Source organism: Artibeus jamaicensis, unplaced genomic scaffold (assembly GCF_021234435.1).
Source record: "Artibeus jamaicensis isolate MK-2021 breed Jamaican fruit bat unplaced genomic scaffold, CSHL_Jam_final scaffold_537, whole genome shotgun sequence".
Classification (NCBI taxonomy): Eukaryota; Metazoa; Chordata; class Mammalia; order Chiroptera; family Phyllostomidae; genus Artibeus; species Artibeus jamaicensis.
In genome coordinates, this window is record NW_026522047.1 from 21,457,517 (window position 1) to 21,484,670 (window position 27,154).

General features: G+C 36.4%; 1 protein-coding gene across 14 annotated transcripts in view; it reads right to left on the minus strand.

Moving 5' to 3' along the window:
- FBXW7 (F-box and WD repeat domain containing 7) overlaps positions 1-27,154 on the minus strand; it is a 170,219-nt gene that overhangs the window by 29,792 nt on the left and 113,273 nt on the right. The window contains exon 1 of one of the 14 annotated variants that reach the window (XM_037168110.2): positions 352-627. The exons of the other annotated variants lie outside the window; for them this stretch is intronic. Within the exon in view, the coding sequence (XP_037024005.1) occupies positions 352-612 (261 nt within the window). The 5' untranslated portion in view covers positions 613-627. Of the gene's footprint in view, positions 1-351; positions 628-27,154 lie in introns of those variants that run through there. 14 annotated transcript variants of the gene reach the window in all.

Sequence of the window (27,154 nt, forward strand, 5' to 3'; positions counted from 1 at the left end):
CAAAAATTAAAGGCAAAAGCTTCACTGAAAGCCAACTAAGGGTAGAGTATTTCCAGGTCAGCATTTAACAGAGCCACATTTCTAAAGTCTGAATATACTGTTAGTGAAAAAAATGCTCAGATTCCAACATACGTTTCCTTTTAAATTTAAAGCTTTTTTTTACAGCTTATGTCTTTCCCTTATTTGCTTACATTCACAATATAAAACAGAATACCAGACATCCAGCCACCCACCAAAATTAGAGGATACTGCAGCCATCTCTGATGATACAGATTTTCCTTCCCAGGCACACGCACGCACACACACACACACACACAATCATACAACACAGGAAGAAAACAGGTTACTTACTTTGTAAAAAATCATTTTGAGTGTGCCGTAGAAACCCATATTTTCTGTGTTTTTCCCCTTCAGTGAGTCCGTGCCCCCGTGTGTCCGGCTGCTTGGCAGTCTCTGACAATATAACCCTTTTTCAGGCAGGTATGTCACAGATTCTAATGTGGACATGCTCAGGCACGTCAGAAAAGGAAGATTAGGGAGCAGAACCGGCAACCAAACTCCACGGTACAGGGAAATGCAGCTCAGTATCAAACCGCTTCCCGGGACACACATACATACATGCAGCCTGACTGGGGAGAACTCGAGGGAATAATGAGAGAGAGCCGCGAAGATTATTGGAGGAGACTATGCCCTGTCAAAGCCTTGACTGAACAGATTCCTCCCTCGGCAGCAGAGGGATCAGATTACATCTTCCCTTGAACACAGAATGGTGCAGTCCAGGATTCAGCAATGCAGACTGCACATCAATTATATGGTGATCCGCTCCAGGGAACCCGTAAGCACACCACGCACTGCACGGGGGAGGGGGCGGCAGCACGGGGGACCACCCCCACACCGCAGCCCCCTCTCCCCTCTCAAACTTTCAGGGGGTTATTTCTGCATTTTGGTAAAACCTGCCTTTTGGAAGAGTTTGAAAGGGCAAGCATCATTTCCACAAATGAGTCCTTGCAGGAACATTTTGAAAACGGAATATATTTTCATCGGGTCCTCCGAACAGAAGCCAAGCAGGCTATTTTCACTAACTTATCCTATTGCAGTCCTGGCACGGGCTGACCAGATTTTTCAAGTATTTGGATGGTGCAAAATCGGCAATCCCTAAGGGAGAAATTAAACATTCTTTGGGGGAATTTACAATCAAGTTAATCATTTCAGAACATACAGCATTTGCAGAAAATATGTACTAAGTTATTTTTCAACCTGTATATGTCTTACATTAAGATTTAATGAGAATATCCCCATGCTTTTCCATTTCATTCATTTAAAACATAGTTTTCAAGAAAATTACCACACATTTCATCAATTCTTCGTAACTATAAGATTATCAAACTACTACTAAGTGTATAAAGTTTGCCTAAAGGTTCTATTTGTCCAAAGGGGACAGAAACTGTGCGCATTGGAGAGTGTTACCCCTACTGCAATTTAATCTCGAGTAAACAGGCAGCACTGGACTTGTATCCCCCAAATTATTCTGACAAAGGTATTGCTTACCATTGAAAGGCATTTTATATAGTAATAAAGGTACCAAAGTCTGCCTAAAGGCAACCTTTTATTTAGGATGACTACTACACAAATTTAGATATTTCATCTCGCAACTTCCTACACAACTAGCTTTGGAGGCAATTATGAGATTCCTTGGACCAGAAAGAACCATTATTAAGGGTCTAGTTAATTAACTTCTACCCTCCCCATTAACATTCTTTATTACAAGTAAACTGTGTGCCTGTAGTTATTTAAGTACTTAGAAATTCTTCCAAAAAAAAAAAAAGAAATACTATTTAGAATTATCACATTTTAATATTCTCTGCTATGGTAATAAATGACTTGTTAGGAAGTGATTTCAAATACTGCATAAAGTAGTGTCATAATGTAAGAACTAAATGTGTTTACCTTTATAACTAATATATTAAATCAGTGTAATGTCTTTTACTTGAAACATAAATGAAATAATTGAAATTTTATAAAGATGCACATCTTAGGCCCTCTTCTGGAAATTATATTCCACAGTCTATTACCGTTTTTAAAAAATCTCCTACCTGGCTCTTAAATTAATTCTTATCTTCAGACACAATACACACATATACCCAAAAGAAGTTAATTTTCTAATAAAAAAAAGTTAGCTTACTTCAAAGTTCCTCTTAAAAAGAAATCTCTTATTTTTAAGAAAAATAAAACCCAGCTATTAGGAATGGACCCATAAATCCTTTCATTGGAAGTCTCAGTGAACTCAGAATTTTTTTTTTAAAAAAAGGTGACCCTGCACCTCCTGTCACCCTGTTTGGGGCTCTCTGAAGAAACTAATCCTAAAATGAATACCTGAAATTTCCCCTAAAATCAGTGGTGCCCACCTAGCTTGTCAGAGAATAAATGGACTGCCTATCAGTCATATTATAGTACTTACCTTGACTTCAACTGAAATCATGTCCTATTCCTACTTGAACTATCCTTTTTAAATGAACTCTACTTGGTGGAAGACACAGACGAACTTTACTAAACCAGGAACACTAAATATCTTAGGGTTTCAAAGAAAAATATCTTAATTTTGTTTATTCAAATAGTGTTCTTGGGGTTACATAGCTCCTATGGATGGCCATAAAGTTACAGGGAAACCTGTTCCCCTCAAATGTATGTTATATGTAGGTATATCTATTCATGTTTTATTTTTAAATAGGTAAAATATTTACAAGTTTCAAAAATCAAGAAGATACATAAGCTATATACACAGCGAAGACTTTCGACCACCCCACAACTCCCATCTACCATGCTTCTCACTTGGTAATGATGTTTTATTAGCTTATCCTTTAAGTAAGAATGTATGTAAGGGCCCATGAAGGCTTTGTTTTCCCAAGTATTTCAATAATTTCCCTAATATCTTGTTTACAATGTTAATCTGAACCATGAAGGAACAATCTGTCAAGCAAAAGCTAGTCAACCAAGTCTCTAACTAGATTTCAAATTAATAGAATAAAAATGAATGATTTTCAATATTCCCTAGAGTACTATTAATGAAATTATGATCTATTACATTACTTTCATCCCAATCTATGTATGAACACAGCAAATAAAATCATTCTCACATTCCTATTTCTGGAAGTCTTGGCTAAAATACAGATGTTTAAAACTTTATTCCAGAAATTTAGTATTTTTCATAGTATGACTGAAAAAGCACTCTTCTGTCTATCCATCTATCTATCTTCTACCTATAGTAGACAGAAATGTTTTAAAACTGAGATTAGCTTTTATTAATGTTAAGTAAGTATACAAAAAAGAAGTATTTTATAGCAAATGCAAGAATGTTAACTAGTAAATTCATTGAAAAGGTTGGCTAGTCAACCCTTGTAGCTAAGAAAATACTTGTTTGTCATACAAATTATTAGAATATCTCAATGCATTAAAAAGATTTACACTACAATATACTAAATATTCATGTAATTTCAGCTAAGCAATACCTTTCCCATTTTAGAGAACACCATTTCTTGTCATGACTGACAATTTAGAAGCCTTATTGAAAATCTGTTATCAAAGGGAAGGGCCAACAATGAGGTCTTGGAATGTTACTGGTAAGGTAACTCAACGCCTACCGCATCACAACTCCACCGAGCTAGGAGTATGAGGAGAATGGACAAGAGTGGTCACTTTAAAAAACGAAAGCACACACATCTGAAGATGTGCCGCCCAGAGTCTAAGCCTCCGGAACACAACGGCCCTAGACTGACGAACCTGTGAGCTGGTACAAGCGAGATGGCTTGCAGGACAACTGGTTGGGCAGTTTTTACAAGAGCAAGCCATGGTTACGGGCAAAAATAAAACTAATTACATATAAATAGTGAGAAAACATAAATGGTGGAAGTCCTGTATCTTCAGAGAAGTCTGTATTTTTACACATAGTGTCAACAGAGGAAGGAGTAATTAATAGAGTCCCTTTATTCACTTTGACCCTCAGAATCCATTTAAAATATATTCTATGTTTGCACTTATCATACCTCATTTATACATCTCTCTCCCCTACTATCTACTCTTACTCTAACACATAGTAGAAATGAAGCACAAATATAATATTTTTGAGCACTTGGCCATGTTAGCAAATAGTAGCAATCACAGCATCATTTTTTCTAACGCATAAATATACAGGGCAGGGCAACAGTAGGTATACAGCTGTGAGTAGTACATGGAGCAGTTTATCCTTGTATTATTATTTACTAATTACTGTACCACTTTCCACACAAATGACTGTAAATCCACTTTGGCCCCACCCTGTATCTTATACTTAAAGTCTATCTAATTAATTGATGGTACTATGAGTGCTACTGGTTCTCTTTTCAATAACTTGCTAACATTTTTAAGAGTAGGAGAATGTGTTCATATTCTTTTTTAAAAATTTTATTTATCTTTAGAGGGGAAGGGAAGGACAGAGGAAGAGAAATATCAATGTGTGGTTGCCTCTCACGTGTCCCCTGCTGGGAACTGGCCTGCAACCCGGGCATGTGCCCTGACTGGGAATCGAACTGCGATTTTCTGGTTCGCAGGTCTGTGCTCAATCCACTGAGCTACAACAGCCAGGCCATGTTCATATTCTCATGTCAATGACCTTCTTTCCTGTTATCACGAAAACATTCTTTATTCTGATGCTACACCAGGAAGACTCATCTCCTACAGTTAAGTGTCTTGCCCTGAGCATAGAATTTAGATGGCAATTCAAAATTTCAACATCAAAGAAAGGAATGCCAAGCATACTGAAGCTGAAATCTCACTAACCCAGCCATTAACTTTCTTGGATGCAAGTTCTTATTAAAAGGTTCTTGACTGAAACTGACAAATTAATAAACTTGTCCTATCACAGGTATGATATCAATTAAAATAGTATACATGCCCAGCATCTATATTTTCTCTAATGCAAGTAGGTGGCACTGTTGATCAATAAGCTATAGTCACTCATTAAGCACTTACTTAACACCTACTATGTGTCAGGCACAGGAAAGTATATAATTAAGAAAAATTTCTGTTCCTCACTGGATTTATGATCAATTTAAGACAGAATAGGATAATACACACACACACACACACACACACACACACACACACACACACAAAACTCTTGGTACAATGAAATCAGTTCTAAGTATTTTCTGAAACTAGGTAAAATGAACAAGGTAAACCAGAGTTTGTTTGAAACTACAATCCAAGCAAACAAAATATTGAAACACTACTGCATTTTTAAAAAAATCTCAAACATTAAATACTGTAAATATCTAATTTAACTTTAACATAAACTTGTTTGAGGGAGGGGGAATGTTTATAATAAAACAAACAAATAATATAATGAAAGCCTAACATCAGAAAATCATAACATAAGTAAAAATTTCATAGCTCAGAGTATTTGAAATTTTTTACAATAACTATAATTGCAGTGGTGAGACACATTTTATTTTTTTTCTTAAAGTTTAAGGTATGTACAACTCTTTCTTACAAAAACACAGCACCTGAGATGTGACACCAATAAATCACAACATTAATTTAGGCAGAAGTCTTCCATCCCTTCAGACTGAGCCAGACTTGGGACGTGACGACGAACACGAGCAGCACCGTGTGCGCACATCTGCCAACACGCGACCATCGGCACACGCGGAATCCAACACAACCGTGCAAGGTAAAGGTCCTATTTATCACGGCCACACAAGACAATAACGAGGGTGGGAGTTTTCCTTGCTTGTTCTTCTAACATTTTTCTTATTATAGAGCTGTCCGAGAGACTTAATACAGTTTCAAAACATCCCTCACGACACCCTACACACAGGCAACGCCTGCAATCCTGCAGTAATTTAACAAAGTCTGTCAGTCACTCTGGAGTTTATCTAGAAAGCAATTAATTAATCTTTACATCTCATGCTTCAAAGCCAAAATAAACTACCAATATGCATCTGAAATTCATACCCAAACATTTCCTCTCAAAATTTTACTGTAAAAATGTTATAGTAATCCCTTTAGTAAAGAAAAAAGACTACCATGGAAAATGGTAGTTTTCATTGATTATAAAAAAATAAGGCTGACTTTAAAGAAAAATGGTAAATATAACCATGGAAAGAACTTAGTAACTCAGAAAACAGGAAATCAATACTTCCTCAATGTAAGGCCTAGACCCTGTTCATTCTTTCATTTCCTTTATCCAATTCCATATTTACTGTTGCTATTTGTGATGTTCAATTATACTGAGCTGACATGAAACAAATTTTCTATAGCTGTGGTATATCAATCTTATATTTTAGTAATAACTTTTCATTTCAAGGACTGTTTTAACATTCCAGAATTAATTCCTTAAATTAGCTATTAGTCATAACCAACAAGTTCTGAGAAAAGGGCCAGAGACTAAGAAGTAAAAACAAATTGTACCCCTTGGATCAGCAGGAAAACAGAAACTGCAGAAAACCAGAATTCAGAACTAGAAGGGACCTTGGAAATCATCTTGCCTAATTTCCCCTGTTTGTGAAATGAGCGTGAGCTTTGGAATCAGAGATACCTGAGTTTAAACACCAGCTCCACTGTTATTGGAGGGCGACCCGGTATGGGTTATTTGACCTTCATGAAAATGTGATGGTAATACAGTCTACCTTACCAGCCTGACCCACAGAGACGCTGGGAGGGCAAAACAGACGCATGCACACAACTGAGATCCTGTGAACACCCTTGAAAACAATAACTGTTAGTAACGGTGAGAAAGGTGAGGTACAGAAGTGAATGGCTCAGGGTGATGCAGCTGTATCAGAACCTTAGACTCTGGTCCCATGTTCACTACTTTTAACTTATTTTTAATAGATATGTTCCTGTAGAAGTTGACCTAGAAAAATCAGACACTGGTAAAGAAGAAAAAGGTGTTACATATTTTGCAAAAAGCAAGTAAACATGTGAATTACAACTGCATCTCGATTGTTCGGCTCATGGAATGATTACCTAGGTCCATAAAACTATGCTTATGCCACACGTGGGAATCTGAGGCAGAGACATGATGGTTGGGACAAAAGTGACGAAACTGATTCAGTTAAAATAAACCAACCAATCAAGATATAACCACCCACTACATCCTAATATCTGCAAAATGCTACTGAGGACAAATAAAAACATTACAATAAGCCTCCTCTCCTAAGAGTCTTAATTGTAATCCAACTAGTAAGACAAGAAATTGAGAACAATATTTGACTAGGTAGGTTAGGAGGTCAGGAAATGGAGAAACTTAGTCTGAGAAGATATCATAAAAGATATGGTCTTGCTTCTATGTTTAAAAGACAGAAATCGGGTAGCTGTTGAGGAGAAAGGACATTATCATCTGTGGACCTAAGATGCATGTGGAAATGCCACTACCATTAACTTTGAGGTTTAACAACGTCTGGAAGACTTGTAGTAGTTACTGGTCTTATAAGGCTCATTAAGGGATAACCTTTTTAGCTCTGTGTCTCTGAATTCAAACATATAATATTAAAGTTAGAATAGCATTTAACTTACACGTAATAGTTTCTTCAAACGTACCTCCTGCCGTGACTGATGTTTCCATTTGGGGGCTCATATGTGTCTCTTTGTACAAGAATTTGACTGTATGAGTGTGAACTCTGGTGACTTTTTATTTCATTTCCACACACTGACTAATACGAGGTTCTTCTGCCCGGAGCATTCATACCAGAAACAGCACATATGAGCAGGTTGTACTCCAGACTACTGGGGGTCATGGGGAACGGTCCAGATCATGTAGGATTTTGTGAGCCATAGTCAAGAGCCTGGACTTAATTCTAAGTACACTGTGAAATCATTAGAAGGTTTCCCGAGTGGGGGTAATTAAGCACAATTTCCACATACACCTGTTTACATTATTTTTTTTATATTTTCAAAACAGTATTTAAAATTGAAGGCCACTCCCAAAGAGATTCTCACTTGCTGACACCAGAGATACAGAGAAATGACTACATAACTGTATTTGACCTCTTTTCAAGTTCTCCACGTTGCGATTGCTCGTCTGTTTCCTTTATCACTTGTCAACTCACACAACTAACTTTCAGACTCAGCACCTATCCCAAAAGATTCCTAAACTTGGAAAAGAAACAGAATTGGAATAATAACAATTAATTTATATCACACACCAAGCAGTAACCTATTTTTATCTAGTAACTAAACTCTGTAAGGAAGGGGTATCTACCATGTCATATCTCTAATTCTTTCCTCTTTAACTTTCTGTGTTCTGATTTCCCTCTTTCCATCTGGTAACTTACTCTTACTGAAAAAGGAGAGGCTGGGCTCAGATCTCTGTGGACTGGCGATGTCTCTGCCAGGCTTGCTTAAGCAATGTCTACGGTAATGGAAGACGTGATTACCTTTAGTTATTGGAAGTGAAGGGCTTTACCCATGGTACACTTTTTTTGAACTGCTTCTCTGTGACCATAAAGGAATCCAGGGCATCATCATAAAATCTCAAGGCTGGAAAAAAAGCCTTTAACTGAAGTTTAGCACAGCCTCAGGTACAGCTCCTGGGTTCACTCATACTACAGGCAGTCACCCAAGATCCGCTTATTCTAAAATACATATGTTATTCTCAACTCTGTGATCTTCTGTTATTTGGCTTACCGATTTTGATAATTATCTCCAATTATAAATGTCTGACTAGAAGATACATAAAGTCCAGGTTCAAACTTACTGCGCTCTTAAAAAACATAGCATCTCTTCTTACCTCAAGCATCATACCTACATACCAGAAGAATTCAAACTAAGAGAGGACAACTTTAACCAATTTCTCAAAATTCTAGCTGTAAATCAAAGTCTGTGGACTTGAAATTATTTCACTCATTCAAAACCACTTATTAAGTAGCTATTCCATATTGATGTTGGGCCCTAAGAAGTACGCATTATACCAGATTCTTGGTTTAGAAAGTGTATATCATAGTGATTTTAATCAATTCTTTACTTATTTTAGAGTAGCTTGCCTGCTCTTTAAGTGTTCAAGCAGTTAATACAGCTGTCGAGTGAGTAGGGAAGAATCTAGTAGTCGTGCCCCCACTACATAAAGAAAGGATTCTAAATATACATTTAAGAAACATCAATTTACATTGTAAAGCAATTACTGTATATGTAATTTAACAAACTGCATTCCTTGTTTCAAAAGAATTATATGTTTATCATAATGCTTACAAAATACCCTATCTTTTCAGGACATTCCAAAAGACTGGGAAGTCTTAGTAAATAAAATCTGAGTACAAAGAAATATTGCTGGAAATATGTGGGTGATAAGTAGGCTTTGCCAAAATTCTGCCTGTCACAGAAACATTTCCCAAACAACCACTCATCTGAAAAGGACCCTGACCTATAGTAGTGTTGCATTTCCAGTGAACAGCGAGACTAATGGCTGGGAGCGCTATGCTATCTTGGCAAGATACTGTAATAAAATATTTTATTTGTAAGTTCATCTTCTTTACTAAAATGTCCTTTGATATTTTAGTACTTAATTTAAAATGTACTTATATATAAGTACTCGAGGACTCCAAATGTTTAAAAGTTAACTTCGAAAGTTTGTCACATTTGATACCTGATTTTCGAAGGTCCCTTGGAAGGGGACGACAGTGAGCTCCCTGCCAGGTGCACTCAGCTCCGTGTGTGCCCGCGACGGCGGCACAAGGACCCCTAACCGACTGGGGGTCCACAACTTAATTAAGGTCTGCCCTGCGCGGACAGCTGGCCTGCTCAGAAGGGGGACACGGTGATTCCAGAACACTTCTGAAAATTAAATCTTAAAAAATTTTATTGAGTCAATGAATATTCAAGCTTCTACATAACAAAAAAAAGTCCATAAGGAATAGCTTACTGTATCAAAAATATAAAGTCAGAACTAGCATAAAGATGTTGAACTTCAGAATATTCTTAAATTTTTAATATCTTCTTAGCTCTTAGGATAAATACACACACCCCCCACTTCATTTTAAGCCTTTCCTTTACAGTTATTCTATCAAGAGACACAATAACATATGAAGAACAAAAAATACTTTTCAAGAGATGTTAAATGAGCGCAATGTCAGTCAGCATGACCACAATGCAAACAGCAAAGATGAAAATTAAATGCTATCTTCTAAGACATTTTTAGTCAACTAGCTTTTATTAAATAATTACAATAGATTTTTTTAAACCAGGATGTAATTTACTCCCCACCAATTCATTTATTTCAAAGAGTTTTACTTTATAAAATTCATTCTTTTTGTTTATATAGATAGGTAGTATAAGAAAAGGAAATTACTGTGGGGAGAAATTATGGTGAGCCTCTAACCCCAATTTTCATTATAACATTACCAGTCTCATCTGAATGCACCCTTTGAGTCACATAATGGTTCTCTATTTCCTAAACAATGAAACAGGAGAAACAACTAAATGGTGATTCAAACATCTTATTTTTCAGAGGTCTGGGTCCATCACATTCAGAAAATATTTATCCAGTGTTATTAAAAACCAAATACACGAAGCAAAAATGATATCAAATCGAGAGAGACACAGTCCCTATGCTGGAAGAACTCCTAACTCAGGGGGAAGAACAAATAAGTCAATAAAAAAATGACAAATCAATATAATTGATAAATGAAATTGCTCGAATTATATGACAATGCACAGAGCTAGAAAGGGGAAGAGATACACATTCTCAGGGAATGCACACGGCAATATTTTAAACTAAAAGAATAAAGGAAAATATAAACACTAGATTTTAATCTGACTTGAGTACTCCTTCAATACTGTCAAAAATACTATAAATACTATAATGTCAAAAATACTATAAACCATCTATGTTTGTTAAGCAAGTCTTTTTTGAATAGATGTTTTCTTATGAAAATGAAGTATACAGGGAAGAAAACTTACTATACGCCCAATACTCTTCTGGGTTCTTTACTTATATTAACTTATTAAAACGGTTAGACAGTTATTAACCAAGTTAAAATTCACTGAAACCCTGTGAAAGAGGTATGTATTATTATCATCCTGCTTTACGGATCAGCACACAGGTGCAGAGAGTTCAAGTCCCCAAGGTCACATAGCTATTAAGTAAGGGAGCTAGGACTCAAACACAGGCAGGTCTTGGTCTTTAGCTTATGGAAAATGAAATGGCAAGAAGAACTGGTAGTTCAGAAGCCTCTGGGATGTTTCCTGAGCTATTTCAATGTGCAAATGTGTGATGTGTGGGTGAAATATATAGTAAGAGTCACAGCAGAGACAAAAAGAAGAGACAGACCAGGAAGCTCACTGTGTGCTCCGGTACACTTCTGGGAGTTTACCAAGAGCAGTTTGACAATTAACACACGACTGCCAACACTTCCTTGGTGAAGAAACGATGCCGCCACCCTTGCCAGCAGGCACAGGTTGGGTGGCGTGCAGCAGGCAGTGAAAGGAAGTCCGAGGAAAGGTGCGCACAACCACACTTGGATTTTGCTCCCTTTTCCTAACCTCCCTAAGAACTTCTATACCCTCCTTTACTCCTTCGCGCCCAGCGATTTACTTCCCTAAAACATGGAACGATGAAGAAAGCTAAGAACAGAATCAAAACAGCTCCATTGGAAGGTCCTTTCAAAAGAACTAATGGATCTTTCACTCTTGCCAAAATGATCTGAACATCATAGAAAACTGGCAAAACTTACATATATTGTAACACTACTCAAGAAACTGTTTCGAATGCTCTTTATTAGTTATTCCGACCCAAATACACTTGACAGGGAATTGTGACTTCTACTTGATTTTGAATTGTTTTAGTTGAGTAGACAGCCTAAAAACACTGACTTATTGTGTGTGTGTGTGTGTAACTGAGTACATACAGAACACGTTCTTCAATGGGTAGTTATCACTTTGACCCTGTTTCTTAATTTCACCACACATGATTTTTTCCTAAGAGCCAACCCATCTTTAACACGTCAGTTCAATCCACGTGGGTTATCATTTCCTAGCAGTACACGTCAGTGTTCATACATGCACATCGCTGTGATCCTACGCTTTATTGTTTCAGCTATCTCTAAGTATTGTTCTACCTAGGGCACGTAATTACAACAAATATCAGTGTAGATGGTTATTTTCACCTCCCACAGACATTTATTTGACATTCATTTGGGTGCCTATTATACATGAGCTAAATGAAGTATGGTCTCAGCACTGGAGTTTATAGTGTAGCAGGAAAGAACCATAAAGAAACAAAACAAAGCAAAACTGAAACTTGATACACGCTGTAGTGTCAGAAAGGGCACTGCCCTCCAGTGCTGGCGACGCTGGGTTGCGGTGCAGGAGGGACCACCCCTGTGGTGGCAATGCACAGAATAAAGGCACTTTGACAGGGGTAAGATGAGGAGAGAGAAGTAGGTGGGGGCCAGATTATGTTAAGACCTTGGAAGGGATTTTGGTCTTTCCCATAAAAGTAATGAAAAGCTAATGCAGGTGTTAGTCAAGAGGACATGATCAATCAGATAAACCTGAAAAATCATTCTGACTGCAACGTTAAAAACAGAATGGAAGTGGGAATGGATGCGGAATGACTGTGCGAGCAGGTCATTTCACTGGACCAGGCAGGGGTAATGCTGGCCTGCACTAGCGAGTGCAACAGAGACGGGTGGAAGTGAACGGTTAGGAGAGAGTTAAGACACTGAACTGACGAGGAACTGGTCACGGGAGGTAAAGGGAAGGGAGTTTATCAAAGAGGACACAAAGGAGGACGATGACAGAGGACAAGAACAATGTTTGTCTTCTGGGGCAGAAAGGGTCCACAAGTTCGACGCTTGGTCATACGTCACTAGAGGTGTCTTTGAGACATCCAGGGGAGTGCTATTTGGCACTCCAACTAGCTCTGGAGCTCAGCAGAAAGGTCTGGAGTGGAGGTAAAAACATGGGAATCCTCTGTGCAGGGGCAATCTCCACCTGCCTTCACTGAGCCTCCTCCTCCACATTCTCAAGGTGTCAATGGCAGTGCTTGGCCCCGCCTTATCACAGCGTGGGCACATCTTCCCCGCCGACTGTGCGGTCCATGACCACAGTGACCCCTTCTTTTCTGATTCTGGTCATACCTCAGCTCCTCCCACAATCTCTGCACACAGCAGGGTGTCGACAGATAGTATTTATGAGATAATTAGCAATGGAAGAGATACTCTAATCAACAGTGACAGAACTACAGAACTAATAACTGCAAAATACTGTTTTCAGCATAATTTAAAAAACTCATTATTTCCGAAATAAAGAAAGGTAATGTAAGTAGAAAAATACATTGTACATATTTATCATTTAGTATTAATGCATTCTATATGGTATTATGCATAATATTTTATATATTTACTTATATTTTCCCCCTCAAGGAAAAGTATAAACATTTCCTAGATATTTATCAGTTATACAATTCAAGTATAAATTAAATCGTGATGAACATGCAATTATCTTTACTATTGAAAGCCAACCTGATTTAGGACTTCCTGTACCTTTAAAAATGGCCAACAGAATATAAACTTTTATTATTAAAAGGAATATGAAGTTTTAACAACACTTAATATATACCATTTCCCACAGATCTCACTTAAAGTAGTACTTTATTTATTTCCAGGTATTAACCTAAAAGATAGCATTTTTGTACCTTCATTTTACTGACAAGGCTTTTGAGAGTTACCAAAAAGCATCAAAACTAATTTTAGACAAACAAAAACACCCTTGGCAATATACATTTTAATCTCTACCAAAAGGATAACAGGATGAATTCCATTTCCATTAAAATCAAGTTGAATACTGCACACTGTACATATAATTGCCCAGCTTCTTTTACTTCAGCTACCTTTTATCACCACAGTCCATTGAGAAAGTACCAAAAACATTGCACTTAATGAAAAAAGTCAAAGGACTAAGATCCCTTTGAAATACTTAAAAAATGTATTGACAGTTATTTTCAATTACTATATTCATTTTGATTTGGAGAATATGAAAAATACACAAGTAATAATTTTCACAACAGACACACGTTGGGGCATACTGTTCAGTTCTAACTCTGAATGTAGGCAGGACAAGCCTCGCCTTTGATCTTCAAAGCAGTCAACACTATACATATGGGTTTCAAAATCCTCTTCAGCTTTCAACTTCTAATAAATATTCTAATATTATATACCCACACTGAAGAATGTTATTACCTTGCTAGAAATGTATACATTTTTTTTGCATATGAGCACAGTTTGGAAATTTTAATATGCTGAAGACTACAAAATACAGTGTCAGATTATGAAAAACACAATGTTTTCAAAGTCTCAATGCCTTTAACACTATGTTAAAGATAAACAAAATATACCAAAACAAAAAGGGAAAACTAAAAAAAATTTGGAAGAGGTTATGGTTGGCCATTTACTATTTTTTTGTATTAGAGTTAATTAATATTCTCTCAAAGCTGCACAACCTCTCAAGCTCTGAACTCATGGCACTGACCTTAGACTTTCTCAGAATGATTTTTAATGCGCTCTCTGTTATTAGTAAAACCTGTTCAAACACAGGCCCCATCTGCCAGCACCCCATCTGCAAGAAAGCTTCTTATTCTTGTAGACAGTACAACTTCTGCTTGCTTCCTTCTCTTCTCTACATACCAGCTGTATGGTAATGAGTATGAGCAGCTGAAAATACTGCAAGATAAGAAAGCTAATATGAAAACGACGGAACGACACTTTGCCTCCACGAAGCACTTGAAGCATGAACAGAGCAGATAAGCTATTAAACGGGGGGTGGGCAGTGAGAATTTTATTTGTGTGTATGGGGGGAGGGTTCTTATGCATGAGTGTACGTTCAATATGGGGTTTCCACGTAATTAAAAATAAAAGAAGCAAGACTAGCACAGGGTACCAAAAAAAAACTACATTCCTAAGTACTTGTGGTAAGACTTGTGAATCAATTCTTTAAATATTTTAAGTCTCGATTCTTCTATAGTGATAATATACCAGGTGCCATTTTGACAAGCTAGTTTTCAAAGATATTAACAAGTATGTTCCATTTCCTAATTAATTTATTTGGGGACTAGGGGATGAAATAAAGCAAGAACTTAAAATTAAAATGTCAACTATCTGCTAGGCATTTTATCAGCTGAAATAGTATAAATCAGTAAGTTCTATGTTTTTAATTCTTACACAGCAATTAAAAAATTTTAATTTAATGGCATTTGAAGCCAACACATTTATTCTGAACATCCGAGAAACTCCGAACAAAACACCAAGATGGCGCATGTTACCCTCTTAACCGAGGAAGACATAACGGGGTTAATTTTTACGTATATGTTAGTCACAATGACTGAATCTGCATAATGTTCCACATAAAGTAGAACAAAAGCGTATTAATTTTTTATGTGCAGTATCTTTCCATTTAGAGATTAACAGCCACCCAGGAAACAGTTTAAGAAACATGGCTATTCGAATTCAATGGTGTACATTTTTTCCAAATTTGAGGAAACTAAAAGTGAAAAAAAATTAAAAATATTAATCATAAGTAAAAAATAAGTACCCATATATCAGAAAAATTCATTATAATTTCTACCAACACATCTAAAAAGGCCTATGTGGACTTCCTAACAGTTATTAATAATTTCTTATTGTACAACCATACTTTTTATAGGTTATTTCATTTTACCCTTGCAACAATCCTATGAAGTAGATACAATTATTTCCATTTTACAGCTGAAGCTACATAAGCAGTGGAACTAAAAGTTAACCCCAGGTCTAACTGTCCCTATCACTTATGCTCTTAGAAACTCCCGCAGGGCGAGGATTTGGGTCTGTCTCTGAACTGTTACACTCCAAATGCCCAAAGCCATTCCCGACTCAAGAGCTGTTGTTGAACAGACTGAACGAATAGATGGAAGACATACTACTCAGTTTTTTTTGTTTCAAGTGCAAATCACTTTAAGTGAAAAAAATCTACTACAAATTTTGCAATAACCCTAATTGTTTTGATATAGAAAAAATATTTACTGAATAAAGAATCTTCAAATGAGATTGTTTAGTAACCTAAGTTTTGTTCACTTGTCAGTTTGAAAAATTAAGACTTTATTTTGTTTAAATTCTCATAATTAAACACATTCATTTTAAAAGGCTAGTACAGAAAGAATAAGAAAAAATTGCACTGACTTTAGTATTTTGCATATTTTCACAAATCCAACATCCTCATTTTTACTGTGTAAATATAAAAGTGCATTTTTCCTGTTAGTTTAACATATTCTTTGACTTTAAATATAAGCCGCGGCCACAAGCTTCCATAATATAACAATCTTTTGTACAATATAAACAAGAGAATGAAAGAATAGTTCCAACTTAATGAAACAGTGCCAATGATCCTTTAAAAAGACATACAGTTTGTATTTTCTCAGGAGAGCAACTTTTAACAACACAGATTAAAGAAAAACCAAAACATTCAGATGAGATTTACAAAAACAGTACAATACTGCCCCTACATGTTCAAACTCGTAGTAACAATGATATTTTAAAATCTAAAGAGATAATAATGCAGAGATTTCTATGGATTATTTAAAAGCTGTGTAAGCTTAAACTGCTCCCAAGTGAACTACAAGAAATCACCCATACATAAAATGTATTTAAATATAGGAATAACCCACAGGTTTCAATTTTCATTTTCAGTACTAGCAAGAGAATAAATAAGAGAATTTCATCCAACGTTATCATATTTTTTTCTCTCAAAACAACTTGCTCATCATTACATGAAGATTACATAAAATAACCATAAACTACCCATGTGCTTTTTGGGTTAATATTAATGTATTAATGTTTGAGAAATACTTACTATTGATTGTTTCCCCTGTACATCGAAATAAATAAATGTCAATAAAGTTTTAAAATACATACATATAAACACTTACATATATATAGTGACACTATGAAAATCACAAGAGAAATGTTTGCTAGACTAATATCACAGTTACTTTTCATTGTTTTAAAGATTCTATTTATTTATTTTAGAGAGAAGAAAAGGGAGGAAGAAAGAGAAGGAGAGAAACATCAATGTGTGAGAGATACATTGAATGGTTGCCTCTTACACACCCCCAAATGGGGACTTGGCCTGCAACCCAGGCATGTGCTCTGACTGGGAATCGAACCAGTGACTTTTTGGTTCGCAGCTGGCACTCAATCCACTGAGCCACACCAGCCAGGGCACATTTACTTTTTAAAAAACTCTTAATTATTTTACCATTCACATTTTTGGAATAAAACACTATATATGCAAATAAAGACATGTGCTACATCAATAGGTACTTGTGAAAGAAAATAACCGAATTGTAACATCTAACGTTTAGAATGTCACGAGCTTTGCCACAAATGATAGTCCCACTGCTATTACTTCTGCAGTAAAATTTACACACTAAAAATCTTAAGTTAGATCCACCATTATTTACCTCTACCATAAATCATACATACCATTATTTAGCCCGTTGATATGTGACACACACGGTAACTTACACAACCTCCCACAAAAAGTTGGGAACAGGGCCAAGAGCTCTGTTCCTGACCTAGACGCAATCCAGAACAAAATCACAATGTGAGCCTGATAGGATATTAAAGGTTGAGGTGTCCTTGCAAGAACATGAAAAATGGAATAAAATGGTATTTGTCTCTTTCAGAGCCTCAAAATAATATTCTGTCCTAGATATTACCTACTAGTATTTGAAAGCCAGGAGAGTACATTTCATAATATATTTCATTCCAACATAATTCTATCAGGTCAGCGAAACAGTGTATCTGTGCATGTATGCATATGTATGTGGGTATACACACATGTACACGGAGAAACTAAAACATGAATCATCATCAGTTGACTGAGAAGTGACAAGTGTAAAACTGAATCGAGGAGTCTGGATACTGGCGGAGGCCCAACATGTGGCCCATGCTTAGGCAGAATTCTCAGTCAGGAAAATGTTAAATTATGGAAGAGGATTTTTTTCTGCTTTGTTCCCTAATTTGACTCAAGTACCTAGACTTGTGCCTGGAATTAGCAAATACTTATTTGCTACAGGAATGAATTATCAATTCAATTGTTCCTCTGATTTTGATATGTGACCACAGAATGGGGATAATAAGTCTCTCAGAGACAGAAAAACATTTGGTCTCTGCTTTACTCATCCTTGTTACACTAGCAACACATACTATGGGAGTGTGTCTAATATAGATGTTAGCAGAATCAAGATTAATTTAGTGGTGTTGATTTTCCAGGAAAATACTAGAAAGTAAAAATGTGGTCAGACTTCTCTTCCCTCATTTTAGATGTAACTAAGCATGAGTTGTAGTTGATTACTGAAATAAACATATAAGCTCTGAACTCTAAACTTAAGTTTAGTATTCATTTATATATGTGTGTTTTAAAGCATTCAAATATGCATGTTCTCGGAGACATAAGATAAGGCTTAGATTCCTCTGGCAACTCAAAATGTATCCCACTTTTCATAGGGGTGATAGCTATCAAACTCAAAGGTCTGTGGAGTTACTTCCACGACTTTAGAGAAAGCTGTTTCTGACTTCAGAACTTTTGGGAATTTATAAAAGTAACACAGAGCATATAGAGCATGTTATAGAACATTCCTAAGACATTACACATTGATATTTTTACAGCAAAATATAAGAATATTAGGTAAATAATAAAAGTAACTATCTTGTGTTAGTTAGGGTCAGGTTTGGGCAACTCAAGAAAATTTTTGTTAGTTTTCAGGGCTTGTTGAATTTCTGGTGTGCAGACAAGCAACTGAGTTTATTATTTCGTACTTGTTTACCTTGCCAAAAGCTTCATACTACATTTCTTTTTAACATATTTTTCCCTGTCTCCATTACTGCAAGTCTTATGAAGTAAGTTTCCGTAAAATATAGCCTACAAATTTATACAGCCTTGCCCTGTGATGTGAAGTTACTATTTGTATAGATTGCTATCTATCAGCAAAAGGGATAACAATTCATGGCAGTCATGTCTATGACACATTTGTAGAGTTACAAATCACGTTATAATTTTGTTTTACATTCATATCTGACAACTGAGGCACAGCCTCATCATTGGGTGATAGCAAAAACAACTAGAAAGCTATGCTATCAGTAATTAGATACTGAAGCCATCATAAATTGTGGGAGCAAAGTGAGAGTTAGGTATTTAAAAGCACAGGGTTCCATGGCAAAGGTTAACCCTTAAAACACTTGGAAACTCAGGACCTGCTCCTTCAGCAAACGCCGACCCAGGCCCGTACAGCAGTGTCCATGACGCTGGAGCCAGACGCCTCACTTAAAATCTCAGCTCCATCACTTACTAGTGTTGGGCAAGCTATTTGACCTTCCCAGGCCTCATATTCCTCACCTGTCACATAGGTTATTTTAAGGATTAAATGAGTTTGTACATAAAGTACTGAGAACAGTGCCTCCCCTGAACCCCAAGTGAGACTATGCTGTTACCCTCTTCTACTGTCAACAAAACACTGCCATTAACAGTTACTTTTCTGTTTCCCTAAATTAGAATCCAAGCTTACAGTTATATTCACAGGTTCTAGAAAAGTTCCCAACTCTGTTCTACGTGTTCCATACATATTTTCAGACTGATATTAATGAAGTGCACGTCAAGACGTAAGTGAATAATTTGCAGCAGTATAATTAATGTGAAAAAACAAGACATGAGCCCAAGTTCCTTCTGTCCATCATTTCTCTGATCCCCTGTTTAGCAAACATCCTTCACCTCTTAACTCAAAGCTGCTGCGAAGAAGCCTTTTCGGAGCCATTGGCACTGAGACCCGGGGGATCCGCTTGTGCTCCTACCTGTACTTTGTACATGGCCCATTTAAGCCATCATTCTTCTGTACTGTAAGGGTCTATTTATGGCTTTCCTACTGAACTGTAAGGTGCTTAAAGGATTGTGGGGTTTTTTTTTTCATTTTTGCATATCCATGGAGGGGATTTATTTATGCACAGTGCAGAGAATTAAAAACTGTAAGAAACTTACAATTTATATTGTTTACTCATATTTCTACATGAGGCATGAAACATTAAGAACTGACAGTATCCAAACCAGAATGGTCTGCTATAACTAATTAATTCCTTTACTGATAAAATAAGTAATGGCAATAAGGTTGTCAGATGATCTGAAAATGCCAATTTTCCCCCAGCTTTTGATGGAATATAGGAAGTCATGTTTTAAAAAAAATCTGGTAATGCATTGATCCCCCCTATAAATGTTGGTGGATGGAGATTTAAGTGGGGTGGAGAACATACACCCAACAGAGTGTACACACAGACGATGTGCCGTGGAACTGGGCACCCAAAACCTGTGTCATTTTGTTAACCAGTGTCACCCCGATAGATTCAATGCAGGAAAGCAGGAAAGAATCTGGTACCCCGTTGAAATTTGTATCCAAGCTTACTCATACCACTACCCTGTTCTTCCTACTCACCAAAACATTGTAATATAATCCTTTTTTTCAGCATTTTTTGACATTTTGTAGCTGCTGTAGATGCTCAAAAGCACCATGTCAATGACTACATCCTATGTTTGTTTCTCCTTCATTTTCAAAATTGGTAAGTAGTAATTACTTTTAAAATTAAATGGCAAACTGTATCGGAGTCTAGTTAAATTTAGAAAATGAAATATTCAAAATCACAGCTGCGGAGTCATTTAAAAACACTTAGTGAACAAAAACATTCCATAGTTTCACAGTACCAGAAACTCCTTAAAGAATTTTTCAAGTTTAACACATACATCAACGAATTGGTCATACAAATATTTATACTCACTTTTCCTTCATATCGCTGGGGACACAAAAAGATATTAACCTCTGTGACTTCACAGATTAACCAAGACAAGGTAACTACATCTAAGGCTATCACTTAACACTGAGCGGTACATACATGCCTTAGGGCCAAACATAATGACAGAAATGACAGTATGTTCCCCTAGTGGATGACGACAATGGTGGACGCAATCAGTGCCAGGGGAAGGTCCCAGCCGGGGAGCTGAGCTAAACTGTGAGGTCAGGGAGGGCATCTGGAGAGACACGGGCACAAACTGCTGGATACCAAATAAAATGGTACGAGGAAGGAGAGCATAATGCTGGCTTTTTAGAGGTTTCATATTTCTGTATGTTAAAAAAATATCCATCTATTGTTTCTACTTCGCAAAAAGTTCCATGAAGTGAACGTTGAGTTTCTCAAAATGTCTTTCAGGCAGCAAGACATTTTAGAAGAGCAGACACACTACAGCTACTTTAAATAACGATTAATCATGGCTGGACTAGAATTAAAAAAAAAAAGGCAAACCTGGATTGGGGCTAAAGGCAAAGCTGGCAAAGCTATGTCAGAAATGTAAGACTAATAGCAGTGCTGTAAGGAACAGGCAAGGATTTCTGGCAGCTGCTCCTGCCAGCATGAGTACTCTCGTAGTAGAGATTATTAATAGCAATATACTTTGGGAGAGGCTGTCATTTATACATGATGTAGAAATATCACACTAAAATCCAAAAATGTAAAAGGTATAAACTAAGGTGACAGACCAAAGTTAAGATAATCATAAGACTTGTAGTAAAAATAATGTGTTAAACCAATGATAAATCAGGAAACGATACATGTGGATCATCTGTTTAGATAAAAACAAAGATGATAGTTTTAAAACTATGGGAAGAGTAGAAGAAAATTCAGGTTGAAAATAATATAGGTGACAGGTCTATGACAAATATTATTTTCTAGACAGAATAAGAAAAAAAATCACCATGAGCAACAAATAATCTCTTCATCTATTTACCTATTTTCCTCATGAAGCTTTAAGTATAAGCATATATCATTATTTTCTCAAAGTGAAAAAAATTCCTATGAGAGAAAACCTAGAATAATAAACACGGAAATACAATGATAAATTATCGACCAAGTAAAATCCGTACAACTTTGCCATGGTAGGAATCAACTGGCTTTGAATACGATTTCTTTCTCTTTAAGCAACATTAGAAATCCCTCGTGCTGGTTTTTAATCAGTATGATCTTTCTGGAAAACAATTTACCAGTATTTAGCAAAAATTTAAAAGTTCATAATTCTACTTGCAGAAATCTGTGTATAGAAATGTTAAAAATTTATGTATAAAAACGTTCAAAGCTTTGGACTATCCAAATCAACAATAGGAAAATTATGGTACATTCACTTGGCAGATTGTAGAGTTTGAGTGGCTACAGTCATAGGAAACAACCAGCTGTATATTAAAAATGGATTATTGTATCAATTTTGTTTAAATAAATTATTTACTTAAAACTGTTACTGTGGTTATTTCTGAGCAGTGAAATTACTGATAATTCAGAAAATTATTAAAAATATGTTTCTAAATTTTACATACTAAGCGTGTCTTTTTATCAAGAGAAATAAAAGATATTAATTATTGAAAGAAAATAAAAATTCCCCATATCATCATTCAACTCAGAGAAGTTATGGAATTATGACAGTATTAAGTTCAGAAGGGTAGTAACTCACAAATCTGCATTATCAATAGAGCTTATGATCACCTACCTTGGGCTACATACAAAATTTTCGTACAAATAAAAGCTTTATTACAGAATAAACAGAGATGTCGTTTTCTGAAACAAAAGCAACAGGACTATGCGATAAGACTAGCAGACCTCTGCTGAAAAGTTACTAATGGGCTCGCCAACTGTCTATGGAAGGAGTGAAACACAGTAAAGTGACTTATAGCTTGAACTAACAGAATATTGTACGTACAGAAAAGATTAGATTATGCCTGAATAAGACTACAATTTTGAATACAGGTTGTCAAGACTAAGTAAACAATGAAGAAAAAACCCTGAACCCAAAGGAGTACCAAGCTGAAAGAGGTGCAATACTGTTTTCACCCTTTTTCATTATTATCGGAAGTACCAGGTGAGCAAACTGTCCAGAATGATAGACCTCGCTGTATGGTTAATGGTTAATCTGTCAGAAGCCCTGTGCTCAGCTGCTGCCTGCCAAGCGTGGACACTGGAGTATGACAAAGATTCTTCCCCTGACCCAACTCTAGTTGGGCTCCTCTGATTTCTTTTTCAGCTAGGCCCTGTCCTTGGGCACTGTTCTCAGGTGCCAAATTTTAGCAAGAATCCTACTAACTCAGTCTAACCAGAAATCCCCCAAACTCAGTACCATCACCCTCCGTATGTGTTGGGTTCCTCATCCTCCACCATCCTCTAGGTGATGCCTGACCACTTATGGTTAAGTCGATTTAGCCAGAATCCCCTCCTTTTTCTAATGTTTCCTTCTAAGTAATTTTCTACCCACTAACTCTCACCATATTCCTTGGCTATAAATTCTCGCTTTTCTTTACTGTATTTGGAGTTGAGCCCAATCTCTCCTCTACCATCAAAACTCCTTGTAGTAGCCCTGGCTGGTGTGGCTCAGTGGACTGAGTGCTGGCCTGCAAAACAAAGGGTCATGGGTTTCATTCCCAATCAGGGCACATGCCTGGGTTGTGGGCCAGGTCCCCAGGAGGGGGCCCGTGAGAGGCAACCATACATGGGTGTTTCTCTCCCTCCTTCTCCTTCTCCCTCCCTTCCCCTCTTTCTAAAAATAAATAAATAAATTCTTAAAAAAAAAGACTCCTTATAGTAATTTCTGTACCTACTGTGAAGTCCCCCAAATAAAGTCTGTCTTACTGTTTGAACAAGTGTCATGAATCTTTTTTTTTTTTTGCTTTAACAGGTATCATTCCTCAGCTTACAAACTGACGACGAATATGCACACTGTTTAATATTTCCAGTTTTTATTACTGTAATTACTGCATAATCTGTGGAGTAACTTTCAAGTGAAATATCTTAAATGAGATTACACCAATAAACCCTAAATTTATAATGGATGATGCTACTGCAAGTTATCTGTAGGGCAGCCGTTCGAATCCTGGACTGCACTTTCTCACAGAAACCATGTTCATAATGGTTCCGGGCTTACCCTCCTCCCAAGCAGTAACATAACAGTACATAAAAAGGGTTATGATTACAGGAAAACATGTATAAAGGTCACAAAATATACCAGAAAGAGAATGCCTACTACCTGCAGCATTAGAGAATCCTGGGGTTAAATACCAGCTTTACTATTTACCAAGAAAACTGAGGAGAGTTAAGCTGTGTGAACCTCAGTTTTCCAGTCTACTGAAGAGAGATGTTACCCAACTTACACTACTTAACAAACTTAAATCACTTAAGGATTGAGTTAAAATATACAAAATAGCTGGGACAGTGGGTAGTGGGATACACAGTAGGTTCTTTTAAAATGACAGCAATTATAATAGCATTATTATACTAATACTATACATCAAGAAGGGAAATAATCAGTATATTAAAATCCTAGTGATAAGACAAACACAGATTTTTCTCTACTTAACTACAAAAGATTAAGAAAGAAAGATGAGGGTTTTAAATAAAATGAAAGGCTTAAGGCACTAACAATCTCATTCTAAAAATTTACCATAAGCCCAAACTTACATATAAGCAAAAAGATGTATGCACAGGAAGATTTACTGTAGTATTCTTATAATTGTAAAATCCTGCATCTCACTGTTCTATAAATAAAGTTTTATTAAAACAGTCATGTGCACTCACACATTATTTAAGTACTGCCTGCAGCTGCTTTCACGGACCAGCGCCAGAGCTGAGTAGCAGTTCTAACGGCGACTACGAGGCCCATAAAGCCTCACATACTTAAAGGTCCTCTGCAAACTTGCAGGGAAAGTTTGTGGACCCTGGATTTAAGTCAATCCTCAATGATAACAATACACAGGAGTGAATTTAACATTTTCTCAAGCACCACAACTATTTTATTTCTACTTTCACTTTAAAGGAAAATTACTTTAAGGGCAGCATTTAATTTTAATAGGACTTGACATGTAAGAAAAATCAGTACAAAATTATTTCCAACCATCAGAAATCCTGGTCACACACTTCGTTATTATCTGAGCTCCTGGGTTTCAGGTGAACAAGTCCTTGTCACACACTGTCCCCACCTCACCTCCCTTCCATTCCACAAGCAGCTCCGCCCCATTCCCTCAGCCATGCCGCCAACTGCTCACGACGCACAACCAGTGGGTGGTTCAAACCTAAGAATGGACAAGGCGCTCTACAATCAGCGTCTGTCTGCAAGCCGGCAGAGTGACCCAGGTATCTTTACAGGCCCATACGAACCAACAACTGCATGTCACTTAGAACCTTCTACCAAAATAGTGACAGTGAAGAATAAAACAAGAACATTTTAACTGCTTAAAAGTCTGAACACAAACAAGTTGAGCAATGAGATTTAAGCACTGAAGTGCATTTTTTCAACATACTATTTTTAGTTGTAAGACAGCAGCATTATTCCCCTTATCACATCAAAAAAAAAAAACCACTGCTGCCAGACAGACAAGCTATGAAATCTCATCAAGCTGTATCCTTATTTTATATATGTTTAAAGTACAGAAAAATAATGTATCTTAGGATTTAAGAAATATTGTTATTACCCTAATTAGGCACTCAAATTTCAAAAAAAAGTAATTTTCCACAGATTTTTCCTATAAAATTTCTCTTCTTCAAAGGACAATCAGTTCTTTTTTGAATAAAAAGTTGTGTACTCAACTAGTATTCTCACATTTTTCGGATACTAAGGCTTTAACTACATGACTTCTAAAAAACAGATCGATCCCTGAGCCTTATCCCAGATTTCTTATACATAAAACTATCCAAAAGAGGAAATCCTCAATTCTGGATTTTTAACAAATAATCTCAGTGATACTTATAATCAGAACTATCTAAGCAACTATAAATAAATTGTGAGGATCTTAATACTAAAAACATTTTGATTTTAAGTAGCTGATTAACAGCTAGATCAGTTTCTTTACTATTGTTAGTATTGAGTCCAAAGTATCTCTGATGAGAAACTAGAATAATTCAAACAATAGTATGTTAGACCACCAGGACTAACATACTTAATAATGAAGTTAGTAAATTTCCTGAAAACACTCAAGATACAAATTGAAGTTGTAGTTGTAACAACTACTTGAAAGATTTTTCACAGTTTTCTACGTTTTTCCTCATGCAAACATTTTAAGAGGATGAACATCCATGGTAAGGGGACAATACCATGTTTTTCAAATTTATTAGGTCAAGACTGCATACAGCCTTACAAGAGGTCTCCGTACTCATCAGCTCACTATGTGGAAGAAAACCGATGGCTTACAAAACACAGTGGTCTATCTGCTTTGTCTACACAACCTGGCGTGAAAGAAGGTTTATCTAATGTAAAAGATAAGCTGGACGCCAGACACAAAATGGGAGTAATCATGTATCATACCAAAAGTCTCTTTTAAGTCTTTGTTAAAGAAAAATACGTTTTAAAAATGTTTATCATTAACCTTACTGAGGGAAAGTCAGTAAATTAAATGCCAAAGAACATGTGAATCAATTTAAAAGCCACCTATGTAAGCCAGCTGCAAAAAGGAGAGGGAGGGCCCGGTCACACTGTCCCTCTAGTATTTCTAGCAGTCGGATTCAATGAGCTACACAGCAGCAAGTTATCAGCAGGCAGGGAGTTTCACTGAATGTGCTCATCTGGTTTTTCTAACCATTTCCTAAAAAAAATTTCTAGTATGTATTTCGTTTTTCAAATCTATTCCCCTTCTATTATTACAACTCCAAGGTGGTAATTTAACATAACACAGTAACCTAGAAAATCAAACTGAATAGTGACCCTAGGAAGCCCTCAAGGAAAGCCTTGGAGTTAGCTATTAATTTTTAAAACAAAATATCTTCACTGGTAATATTTTAACCCTTTAATTTAAAACACCCACAAGTACTTAGTTTCCTCAGTTAAAAATTTTACTTGAATTGGTATTTTCTTTTACCTAAGTATTAAAATAGTAAGTTCATTTATTAATGACTTGAACGCTATTGTAGGCTTCTGTGTAAATGCTTAAATCAGAGCAGTGACCTCATTCAGGAGTTACAAAAGCTATGAAGTAAAAGATAAAATAAATGAAACGCTTTCTAAAGACATAGTAGGGGAGACAGTACGAGAGTGATGGGGATATCTGTATTCCATTTTCAATGTTTCAACTGTATTTCATCAAAACACC